General features: G+C 42.8%; 1 protein-coding gene across 1 annotated transcript; it reads right to left on the bottom strand.

The window, feature by feature from the left end:
* Window positions 1-10,728: 10,728 nt before the first annotated feature.
* On the bottom strand, window positions 10,729-12,011 carry LOC114905667 (UPF0472 protein C16orf72). Its single transcript, XM_029240027.1, has one exon. The coding sequence runs from the start codon at window positions 12,009-12,011 to the stop codon at window positions 11,181-11,183; it is 831 nt and encodes a 276-aa protein (XP_029095860.1). The 3' UTR covers window positions 10,729-11,180.
* Between the last annotated feature and the right edge of the window lie 251 nt (window positions 12,012-12,262).

Genomic DNA, 12,262 nt, shown 5'->3' with positions numbered 1-12,262 from the left:
CATATTAAAAGCAGCAAGGGAAAAACAACAAATAACACACAAGGGAATCCCCATAAGGTTAACAGCTGATCTTTCAGTAGGAACTCTGCAAGCCAGAAGGGACTGGCAGGACATACTGAAAGTGATAAAGGAGAAAAACCTGCAACCAAGATTACTCTACCCAGCAAGGATCTCATTCAGATTTGATGGAGAAATTAAAACCTTTACAGACAAGCAAAAGCTGAGAGAGTTCAGCACCACCAAACCACATCTACAACAACTGCTAAAGGAACTCCTCTAGGCAAGAAACATAAGAGAAGGAAAAGACCTATAATAACGAACACAAAACAATTAAGAAAATGGGAATAGGAACATACATATCCATAATTACCTTAAACGTGAATGGATTAAATGCACCAACCAAAAGACACAGATTGGCTGAATGGATACAAAAACAAGACCCATATATTTGCTGTCTACAAGAGACCCACTTCAGACCTAGAGACACATACAGACTGAAAGTAAGGGGATGGAAAAAGATATTTCATGCAAATGGAAACCAAAAGAAAGCTGGAGTAGCAATTCTCATATCAGACAAAATAGACTTTAAAATAAAGACTATTAGAAGAGACAAAGAAGGACACTACATAATGATCAAGGGATCGATCCAAGAAGAAGATATAACAATTGTAAATATTTATGCACCCAACATAGAAGCACCTCAATACATAAGGCAAATACTAACAGCCATAAAAGGGGAAATCGACAGTAACACGTTCATAGTAGGGGACTTTAACACCCCACTTTCACCAATGGACAGATCATCCAAAATGAAAATAAATAAGGAAACACAAGCTTTAAATGATACATTAAACAAGATGGACTTAATTGATATTTATAGGACATTCCATCCAAAAACAACAGAATACACATTTTTCTCTAGTGCTCATGGAACATTCTCCAGGATAGATCATATCTTGGGTCACAAATCAAGCCTTGGTAAATTTAAGAAAATTGAAATTGTATCAAGTATCTTTTCCGACCACAATGCTATGAGACTAGATATCGATTACAGGAAAAGATCTGTAAAAAATACAAACACATGGAGGCTAAACAATACACTACTTAATAACGAAGTGATCACTGAAGAAATCAAAGAGGAAATAAAAAAATACCTAGAAACAAATGACAATGGAGACACGACGACCCAAAATCTATGGGATGCAGCAAAAGCAGTTCTAAGAGGGAAGTTTATAGCATTACAATCCTACCTTAAGAAACAGGAAACATCTCGAATAAACAACCTAACCTTGCACCTAAAGCAATTAGAGACAGAAGAACAAAAAAACCCAAAGTTAGCAGAAGGAAAGAAATCATAAAAATCAGATCAGAAATAAATGAAAAAGAAATGAAGGAAACGATAACAAAGATCAATAAAACTAAAAGCTGGTTCTTTGAGAAGATAAACAAAATTGATAAACCATTAGCCACACTCATCAAGAAAAATAGGGAGAAGACTCGAGTCAATAGAATTAGAAATGAAAAAGGAGAAGTAACAACTGACACTGCAGAAATACAAAAGATCATGAGAGATTACTACAAGCAACTCTATGCCAATAAAATGGACAACCTGGAAGAAATGGACAAATTCTTAGAAAGGCACAACCTGCCAAGACTGAATCAGGAAGAAATAGAAAATACAAACAGACCAATCACAAGCACTGAAATTGAAACTGTGATTAAAAATCTTCCAACAAACAAAAGCCCAGGACCAGATGGCTTCACAGGCAAATTCTATCAAACATTTAGAGAAGAGCTAACACCTATCCTTCTCAAACTCTTCCAAAATATAGCAGAGGGAGGAACACTCCCAAACTCATTCTACGAGGCCACCCTCACCCTGATACCAAAACCAGACAAGGATGTCACAAAGAAAGAAAACTACAGGCCAATATCACTGATGAACATAGATGCAAAAATCCTCAACAAAATACTAGCAAACAGAATCCAACAGCACATTAAAGGGATCATACACCATGAGCAAGTGGGGTTTATTCCAGGAATGCAAGGATTCTTCAATATATGCAAATCAATCAACGTGATACACCATATTAACAAATTGAAGGAGAAAAACCATATGATCATCTCAATAGTTGCAGAGAAAGCTTTTGACAAAATTCAACACCGATTTATGATAAAAACCCTCCAGAAAGTAGGCATAGAGGGAACTTTCCTCAACATAATAAAGGCCATATATGACAAACCCACAGCCAACATCATTCTTAATGCTGAAAAACTGAAAGCATTTCCACTAAGATCAGGAACAAGACAAGGTTGCCCATCTCACCACTCTTATTCAACAAAGTTTTGGAAGTTTTAGCCACAGCAATCAGAGAAGAAAAGGAAATAAAAGGAATCCAAATCGGAAAAGAAGAAGTAAAGCTGTCACTGCAGATGACATGATACTATACATAGCAATCCTAAATATGCTACCAGAAAACTACTAGAGCTAATCAATGAATTTGGTAAAGTAGCAGGATACAAAATTAATGCACAGAAATCTCTGGCATTCCTATATACTAATGATGAAAAATCTGAAAGTGAAATCAAGGAAACACTCCCATGTACCATTGCAACAAAAAGAATAAAATATCTAGGAATAAACCTACCTAAGGAGACAAAAGACCTGTATGCAGAAAATTATAAGACACTGCTGAAAGAAATTAAAGCTGATACAAATAGATGGAGAGATATACCATGTTCTTGGATTGGAAGAATCAACATTGTGAAAATGACTATACTAGCCAAAGCAATCTATAGATTCAATGCAATCCCTATCAAACTACCACTGGCATTTTTCACAGAACTAGAACAAAAAATTTCACAATTTGTATGGAAACACAAAAGACCCCGAATAGCCAAAGCAATCTTGAGAACAAAAAACGGAGCTGGAGAAATCAGGCTCCCTGACTTCAGACTATACTACAAAGCTACAGTAATCAAGACAGTATGGTACTGGCACAAAAACAGAAAGATAGATCAATGGAACAGGATAGAAAGCCCAGAGATAAACCCACGCACGTACGGTCACTTTATCTTTGATAAAGGAGGCAGGAATGTACAGTGGAGAAAAGACAGCCTCTTCAATAATTGGTGCTGGGAAAACTGGACAGGTACATGTAAAAGTATGAGATTAGATCACTCCCTAACACCATACACAAAAATAAGCTCAAAATGGATTAAAGACCTTAATGTAAGGCCTGAAACTATAAAACTCTTAGAGGAAAACATAGGCAGGACACTCTATGACATAAATCACAGCAAGATCCTTTTTGACCCACCTCCTAGAGAAATGGAAATAAAAACAAAAATAAACAAATGGGACCTAATGAAACTTCAAAGGTTTTGCACAGCAAAGGAAACCATAAACAAGACCAAAAGACAACCCTCAGGATGGGAGAAAATATTTGCAAATGAAGCAACTGACAAAGGATTAATCTCCAAAATTTATAAGCAGCTCATGCAGCTTAATAACTAAAAAACAAACAACCCAATCCAAAAATGGGCAGAAGACCTAAATAGACATTTCTCCAAAGAAGATATACAGATGGCCAAGAAGCACATGAAAGGATGCTCAACATCACTAATCATTAGAGAAATGCAAATCAAAACTACAATGACATATCATCTCACACCGGTCAGAATGGCCATCATCAAAAAATCTACAAACAATAAATGCTGGAGAGGGTGTGGAGAAAAGGGAACCCTCTTGCACTGTTGGTGGGAATGTACATTGATACAGCCACTGTGGAGAACAGTATGGAGGTTCCTTAAAAAACTACAAATAGAACTACCTTATGACCCAGCAATCCCACTACTGGGCATATATCCTGAGAAAACCATAATTCAAAAAGAGTCACGTACCAAAATGTTCAGTGCAGCTCTATTTACAATAGCCAGGACATGGAAGCAACCTAAGTGTCCATCGACAGATGAATGGATAAAGAAGATGTGGCACATATATACAATGGAATATTACTCAGCCATAAAAAGAAACGAAATTGAGTTGTTTGTAGTGAGGTGGATGGACCTAGAGTCTGTCATACAGAGTGAAGTAAGTCAGAAAGAGAGAGACAAATACCGTATGCTAACACATATATATGGAATTTAAGGAAAAAATGTCTTGAAGAACCTAGGGGTAGAACAGGAATAAAGACACAGACCTACTAGAGAATGGACTTGAGGATATGGGGAGGGGGAAGGGTAAGCTGTGACAAAGCGAGAGAGAGGCATGGACATATATACACTACCAAACGTAAGGTAGATAGCTAGTGGGAAGCAGCCACATAGCACAGGGAGATCAGCTGGGTGCTTTGTGACCGCCTGAAGGGGTGGCATAGGGAGGGTGGGAGGGAGCGAGACGCAAGAGGGAAGAGATATGGGAACATATGTATATGTATAACTGATTCATTTTGTTGTAAAGCACAAGCTAGCACACCATTGTAAAGCAATTATACTGCAATAAAGGTGTTAAAAAAAACCAGACTTCAAGAAATAGGAAGAACTCACTAACTAGGTGGGGGGATCCTTTCACAATGTACACGTACATCAAATCCTCATGTACATTTTAAATATCTTACAATTTTATTTGTCAATCATACCTCAATAAAAACGAGAGAAACGGCAAGAACGGATTTTCAAGCAAGGGGAATGTAACTACTGACAGAATAGCCCTGTAATTTGCACATAATTCCACTTAAAACATGAAAAGCCAAAAGCGGTAGCAACAGGTGTATTCAGTTAATTCAGTGAAATATAAAGAGAAAAACATTCAACCCAGGCATTTGGCACTGTGAAAACGTCGACTATATGCAGTTGACTGATGGATCCATTTTCAATAGCTTGTGTGGCACATCCTGTAGGCACAGACTTAGCCTGTGACTATTGCCTTAAAAGAGGCAAAAATCCGATCAGATATAGTAAAGTGGAGATGGTCACAGTGATCCAGCAACCCCTGTTCTAACTTTACCCATATTAGGACACTCTTACACCGGGTTGTTTTGAATGAGACCCAAATCTATTTACATATTTTCCTAGTCTTCTTTATCACCTCCTTGTGTACCATTGAGCAGTTTTTGAGGAGACAAGCCACTAATACAACGTTGTCAAGGCCCTTCTCGTTTTCTAGTTCAAATCCTTGTTCATGCTGTTTGCTAAGTACTTGTTCCCTGTGACAGCTTTCAGCCAAACAGAACACACTGAATGCTGCATTCCAAACCACTCTGTCCTGCTGGGCTCCAAGTGAAACAAGCTCTTCAAACTCCATCATGTGAACTTTTCACAAGGAACAATCTCCCTCAGACAATTCCATTCAGAGATACTATCCGTGAAACTGGGACTCGGGGAAGGGGTGACATCACAGGCTTCCCCCTCTGGCCAGGGTCATGACCACCAAAGTTGTATTTAAGAGGCTCCCACGTGGTTTGGCACATGGTTTTCTTAATGATCTAACATTTCTCCCGACTTTCCCATAATCTTCCAATTTAAGATCTTCACACTTAGACACAAAATTGGGTACTAGTGTCCAGAAAGCCTGGGATTTCAAGATGTAAAGAACGAGAAGCTTGCATCCAAGGTCTCTATTAGGGATAGGAGCGGGAATGTAAGACACACTATATAATATGTGCTGTATGTTGGTTTGGGGCAGTGTATTAGGAGTCATAGAAACGCAAAGTATTATATGCAACCAAGAGGCTGGAGAAACAAAAAAAAAAAGGAAGAAAGGAAGAAAAAAAGACAAGGAAAAGGTGAGAAAAGTTAATTTAAACATCCAAAGCCCAGGTTTGGAGATGAGAGCTTTGACAAAGGCAGGAGGCTTATTGCACTGAGGCGGTTAGCCAGCTTGTCAGAAGTTAGGCGGGAGGGCAAGTACACTGAATCTGGGGTTGAAAGACCTGCTTGGCAGCTCCTGAGGAAGGCTTTGGACTCTCCTAGAAGATCTTTAAGATGAGGAGAGCAGCTCATGGATCCAGGATGGTTTGTATGCCAGGTCTCGCCAGAGTTGGGCCATGTGGAGTCAGTGGCCTTCCAGGTCCCCCTTTAGTCCAGTGAGTCTATGAACTCATCTCTCTGTTTAACAACCTCCTGATCAACTTATTATATTTGAGAAAGGAAAGTGCCCAAATAAGGAGGCATTTGACTGTAATATACGCCTTAAGTATTCAAAAAAAATTTTTTTTAACTTCTTGACCTCCTAAGGAAGACGGAACCAAAAGAGAGAAAGGTAAGCTTTCTTATGTGCATATACATTCCCATCTTACAAGTGGCCATGCCACTACCACCAAGTGAGTCTCCTGGTTTGGAATTGTTTCAGGATGGCAGTCCTGATTTCAAGGGGCTCACAGAACTCAGCTGGTCAGACACTAGATAATCTAAATGAGAATATCACAGAAAGAAGGTTATCACTACCGCTGCTTATTGAATTAAATCACAGATCAGAAAGTGCCAGAGCTTGTGCAGACCTTAAAGATCATCTAATACAACTAACTCCTTTATTCCCTATATCAAGCAGAAAAAGGGCTGACTTGTTCAAGGTCAGTTATTGGGAAAGTCAAGGCTTAAGTCAGGATCCTGTATGCTTTTGCCACTGAAGCCTGAGATAGTACAATTATATCTACAAATGAGAAAGAACATTAATAACATTTTATATGCTACACTTCTTTGGGGAAGCACATTTAATATCTGGTAGAATAAAACCGCCCCTTCGAAGTTTTGTTTTGAGCTTTTCTTCCCACAATATAATTTTATGACAATAATTCTTTCATTTAAAAAAAAGTATAGTGTAATGTTGAATATTCCTTTTCAGCCTACACACGCAGTAATAGAGATTCTTACACACCTCCTAGGAAAGAGACCCTCTTGGGATGAAACTTGGTGGTTTACAATCTAGTGGGGCAAAGACACAAGCTGACAAACACAATGGTAAGTCCGAAGTGAGAACTCTGGGGAGGGCCATTTAATCCCAACTTGGAAGGGCAAGGAAGGTATCCAAAAAATAAAGGTAAAGTCTGAGGTGAGCTTTGAAGGCTGAGTTGGAGTGAAGTAGACAAAAAGGAGTTTAGGGCAGGGCATCAGAGCCCAAGGAAGCAATAAGGTAAAAGGGCCCAGAGGCCAGCGATGATCAAAAGTTCAGGAAACTTTAAGTGGCCCAGTTTTGCTGGTGGCTGGAGTGCGGTGGTGGTGGGAAGGGGTGACATGTTCCCTGAATGCACAACTCTAACAGCTTCCCCCAAACACACACAACAGAGTAAAGAGAGGCTTCACAACAGTACAAGTTTCCTAGCTCCACTTGCTCATCAACATATTAATTAAACAGCCATACACAATATGACTAAGGGAGGTCCAGGGAAGTGAACAACGGACTGGAACCTGGTAGGGGGCAGCAGTCTTACCAATAAGTCACTGTGGCCCTCCCTAGTGAGGTCAGTTGCCCCATTTGTAAACTGAATAGTTAACCCTGCCCTAGATGATCTTTAAGGTCCCTCTTGGTTCTACATTTGGGAAGGATCCCACCAAGCACATGCTACTGCAAGAGGTCAGTAAACCTCCTCAAAGCCCCAGGCTGATTAACAACCAATCCTCCCCTGACCTCTACTCCAACATCATTTCACAAAAGGCAAAGTGATCTAAGTGCAATGTTTCCTGACTCTCAGTTCATAATTTTGATTAGGAAGCAATGGTCTAATGGATAAAATACTCAGCTAGTGGTGAGGAAGTCAGAGCCTTCTCTCAGCCTCCTATGGAAGGACCAAAATAAGTAACTTAATATTGTTTTTCCTCAGTCTTCTCAACTGTGCTCCTAGAAGAAAAATGTATGAAATATGCAAAGTCACGATAAAGATAATATGTACAAATGGGGAGATTCACTTTAAGCCTGCACAGAAAGTTCACCAGCAACGATCAATTTAAAATGAGCCCCTTAGTGCTCGCTTCGACAGCACATATAGTAAAATGAGCCCCTTGAATCAATCATGAATCTCACAGTGGGGTCACTGGAGTTTCAGACTTCACTGTGCACCATGATCACCGAGGCCTCCTCCAGACAGGAGGTCACTTCTAGGACCCTTCCACTGAGATTGTAATTCACCTGGAAGGCGCTTCTGAGGCTGCCAGCTTCATAAGCAACTCAGGGGATTCTCAAGGGAGGTGGTCATGGGATTGGCCACACTTTGCAAAATGCTGAACCTAATAGTTAGGAAAACGCACACAGGGGAGAATCATCTAGAAATTAGAGCATGGGCTTCAGGTGCCTTTCCTGGGCAGTAGGTAAACAGAGAAAGGGAGAATAGCTATAACTGGGTCTGGATGAGGGCTTACTCATCCACTCATTAAATAAATATTGTGTGTCCGTGGATCAGGCACTGTTAGGCTCTGGGGATTACAGAAAGAAACAAGGCAAATGAGGTCCCTGCCCTCATACTGACATGCCCTCTTACAACTCTCTATACCTACCTGTTAAAATTGCTGCGGTGGCTCAGTCAGTCTTGCAGCCCGAATGCCCCAGTGATTCCCTGGAGGAGGGCTCTCAAAGACAAGCAGCAGAAGAATAAGAGGCATGGCTATTTTGTTACTTCAAGACTAGCCCCCAAGAGATTCTGCAGCTGGAACTGAAGGCTTTCTCAGCCTAGAAGCAGTGCAGAACATACACTGAAGGTGCTGCCTACCTGGTATGGTTTGAAGTGTGGGAGGGTATAAGTGAGCAAAGGCTTCCCAGACAAAGCCCCGTCAAGTTAAATATCGCCACAATCCTGGTTAACCAAATGGCAACATCCCCAGTAAAGAGCGTCCAACAGGGATACCCTGGTTATCCCCTGCTCCAGTGTGTCAGCGCTGGACAACCAGGCATCCTGCCAGACCAATTTTCCTACAGCACAGATTGGGTGGTGTCACCCCCCTGCCCCAGGACAGAATCTAAAGTACTGAGCCGGGCATTTGAGACCCCCTGTACTTTGGCCCCTACCTCCCCTGCCTCCCCCTACCCAGCACCTGTGACCCCCTGAACCCAGTTTACTGTTTTTCTCCTTCTCAAACTTTGTTAGATATCTTTCCCCTGCTAGTGTCCCCTGTGCCCTCCCTTCCTATTTTTCTGGGCACCAGTTCAAATGCCACCTCCTCCAGAAGCTGTGACCCTCTTGGTAAGGAAGGCCTCTGGCCTCTGAATTCCTCTGCATAGGCTTTCAGTGCTTTGCATACTATCAGAAGTGCTTTCTGGACTACATTAATTTATCTTCCAAGCCAGGATGTGCTCTGTGAGCATAAGGATTGTTTTTGTTTTTTTAACATCCTTTCTTGGGGCCTAGCATGGTGCCTCAGTAAGTACTTGTGGAGTGTCTCAATAGCAAGTTTTTATTCTATTAGGGAATTCACTTTGTTGTATTATTTCAATGCACTTATTCAATTACAAATCTATTGCAAAGGTCACACCAATAAAAACAGAAACAACTCTTTGATGTGAACCTAAGGGCAAGGTATTACTCATCTATTTATACTATTGCTATTTTATGCACTGGTTTAGGGAGAGCCTGGGGAGATTTGCACGTTCTAACTTCCCCCCATCCCTTCCATAACCTCACTTCCACCCCCTCCACCCCCCACCCCACCCAGTCTACCCCTTTCATCACCTCTACTCCACCTCACCCCTATTCAGAAGCACTTTTGCCTTTTAGGTATCCCTAGGACTTGCACTTCCACACCCTTCCCGTCCTTACCCGGCTTCTCATATTCTTTCAGGCCAGAGGAGGTAGATCTTTCACTACTCCAGCTGCAAGGTGCATCCCTCAGGCAATTTTAGGAACTACAAGTCTGCCCTAACATCCAGAGGGATGATCCTGAGAACTCATGAGCTAAACACACTTATAATTAATACAAGATCTGGGATATTTAGGCAAGTTTCAACTATATAACAATAGTTTCCAACTCAAACCCAGAGATTCTACTGATTAAGTTGATCTATTTTTCTGCTTTTTCTAAAATGTAGTGGATTTTAATGTTTTACTGATTTTTATTTATTGAGAGGGGAGAACATTAATGCTTTAGGTGCCAAGCATTGTGCTAGGTACTTGAAATATGGACTTCATCTTACCCTCACAACGGCCTCAGGAGACACATAGTTCCATTTTACAGATGGAAAACTGAGGTCAGTGGACATTAAGTGATTTGCCCAAAATCATGCAGTGAATCTGTGGGGCTAGGATTCTACTGTTGATCCTTTTAATATCAAAGCTCATGCTCTTTTAATTATATCATGCTATACCCTTAAGTAAAACCCAGAATTCATTCTACTTCGGCTTCCACTTCAAAACAGAAATCACCAAAAAGATTTAACTTCAGAAAAAGGAACTTTTTATATCCCTAAGAAAAAGGACCACCACCAGGAATGCCATCTTTGATCTCAGGCTCTCAATTGTTGGCTTAATATTCCTAAAAAGAGCATTAAATTGAATCAATAGCAAGTATTACCTGCCCAACCATCATAGCACTTTACCCCATCACATAATCACCAAAATGACTATTTTAAAAAAGAAAACTCACAGGCTAATATGTACACCTTGCAGTTTCTTTCTAGAAATTAGGTGCATGGTACAGTGGAGCAAAAATGGAAAACTCCAGATTTCACAAAAATATCAAGTTTTTCATTTTGATAACATGTAATTGAACTGGCAAACAAAACAAAACAAAACAAAACAAAAACGGTTAAAGCAAACAACCAAACAAACAATAAAGGATAAAAGTATCCTATAACCAAGCAAACACCTGTTAGTCCTTCCCCTTCAAGACTTTTAAATAAGGTCACATTTATTCAGTCAACAAACATTTATTAAGCACCAGCAACTGAGCCAGATGCTAAGAAATATAACTGTGAACAAGATAAACCGAGCTCCCGCTTGACCGGATACTTCTGCATTAAACGGTCTTGCTAACTACTACATTATACTTGTTCTCTGCTAGTATTATATTTTTGGGAAAGTCAGAGTCATAACGATGCCTGTCCTGGTATACTTTTAAAGTTTCTTTGTGGCAAACTGATAGAACTCTTTGTTTAACTTAGAGAAGGAAGAGACAGTCTCAAGAACCCTTTTGACGAGCAAGTTGATGGCCGAGCAATATGGTGGCTGGCGACCCACGAGGTGGTTTAGATCAGTTTAGATCATTCGGTTGCGCTTGTGGGTTGGGGAGTCTGTGTCGCCATCACCACACTGGGCCGAGGTGCGCTTGCGGGTCCCCCCACTGTCCAGGTGAAGGGCCACTTCTTCGGAGTCGATGGGGTTCGAGTCGTCCTCGAGGAAGCTACTTCTTCGGTGGCCGTCGCCGGCCACACCGCTGCCTTGAGGCGGGGAGCCGGGCGCTCCAGATTGCACGCTGATGCTGGCCATGGCACCGCTGAGGCCGTGCAGGGCGATGGCCTCGTGGAACGGCTGCAGGTCAACGTCCACCGACGAGCCGGATTCGGTGGCCGCGGCCTGGCTGGGGGCCCCGGCGGGTGGCTTCGGGGGCGTCCTCGGGGTGCGCGGCGGCGGAGTCGCGGGGGGCACCTTGCCACACAGGAAGCTAATCAGATCTTCTCGAAGAATGGTGCTCCGGCCCTTTTTCACCCATTCCAGCACATCTTTGACGCGACGATGGTTGCCAACCTGGACGCCCAGGTCAAAACTTCGTTGGTGGGCATCCCCGCTCTCTTTGTAGAGGCTGGTCACAGCCATGGCCGCACTCTGGAAGGGGTCCCACAAGGAGAGTCCTGGCTGTTGGCACCCCGTATCCTTGTAGAGCTGGGCCACAGCGGTAGCTGAGTTCTGGAAGAGGTGCCACAGCTTCTGCTTCTCGCTCTTGAGCCCCGCCGCCTCAGGGGTCGCCTCCTCCTGCATATCGGGGTGCAACTCCTCTTCCTGCTCAGCCTCGGCCAGGCACTGGCGCTCCCACTTAGAGAACCAGTGCTCCTCGCCCTCGGCCTCGCCCTCCTTCGGCTGCTCCTCCATCCTCCTTCTTCTGGCCGCTCCTCTCCGCTACAGCCGCCTCCTCCTCCGCCTACTCTTGCTCCTCCACCTCCACCTCACCTCCTGCTCCGAGCTCCCCTCCTCCTTCTGCAGCCGCCGCCGGCGCCTCAGCAGCCTCAGCCACCGCCACCTCCTCCGCGTGCGCCGGCGGGCGGGAGAGCGGGCGGCGGGGCTCGGAGGCCAACTGTTCCGGCGCGCGCCGCCCGCGGCCCTGGTGCACGCCCCGCCCCGCC

Source organism: Monodon monoceros, unplaced genomic scaffold (assembly GCF_005190385.1).
Source record: "Monodon monoceros isolate NGI ecotype Baffin Bay Population unplaced genomic scaffold, NGI_Narwhal_1 Super_Scaffold_22, whole genome shotgun sequence".
Lineage (NCBI taxonomy): Eukaryota > Metazoa > Chordata > Mammalia > Artiodactyla > Monodontidae > Monodon > Monodon monoceros.
Note: the sequence above shows the minus strand (reverse complement) of the source record. Positions and strands in the feature narration are given on the sequence as shown.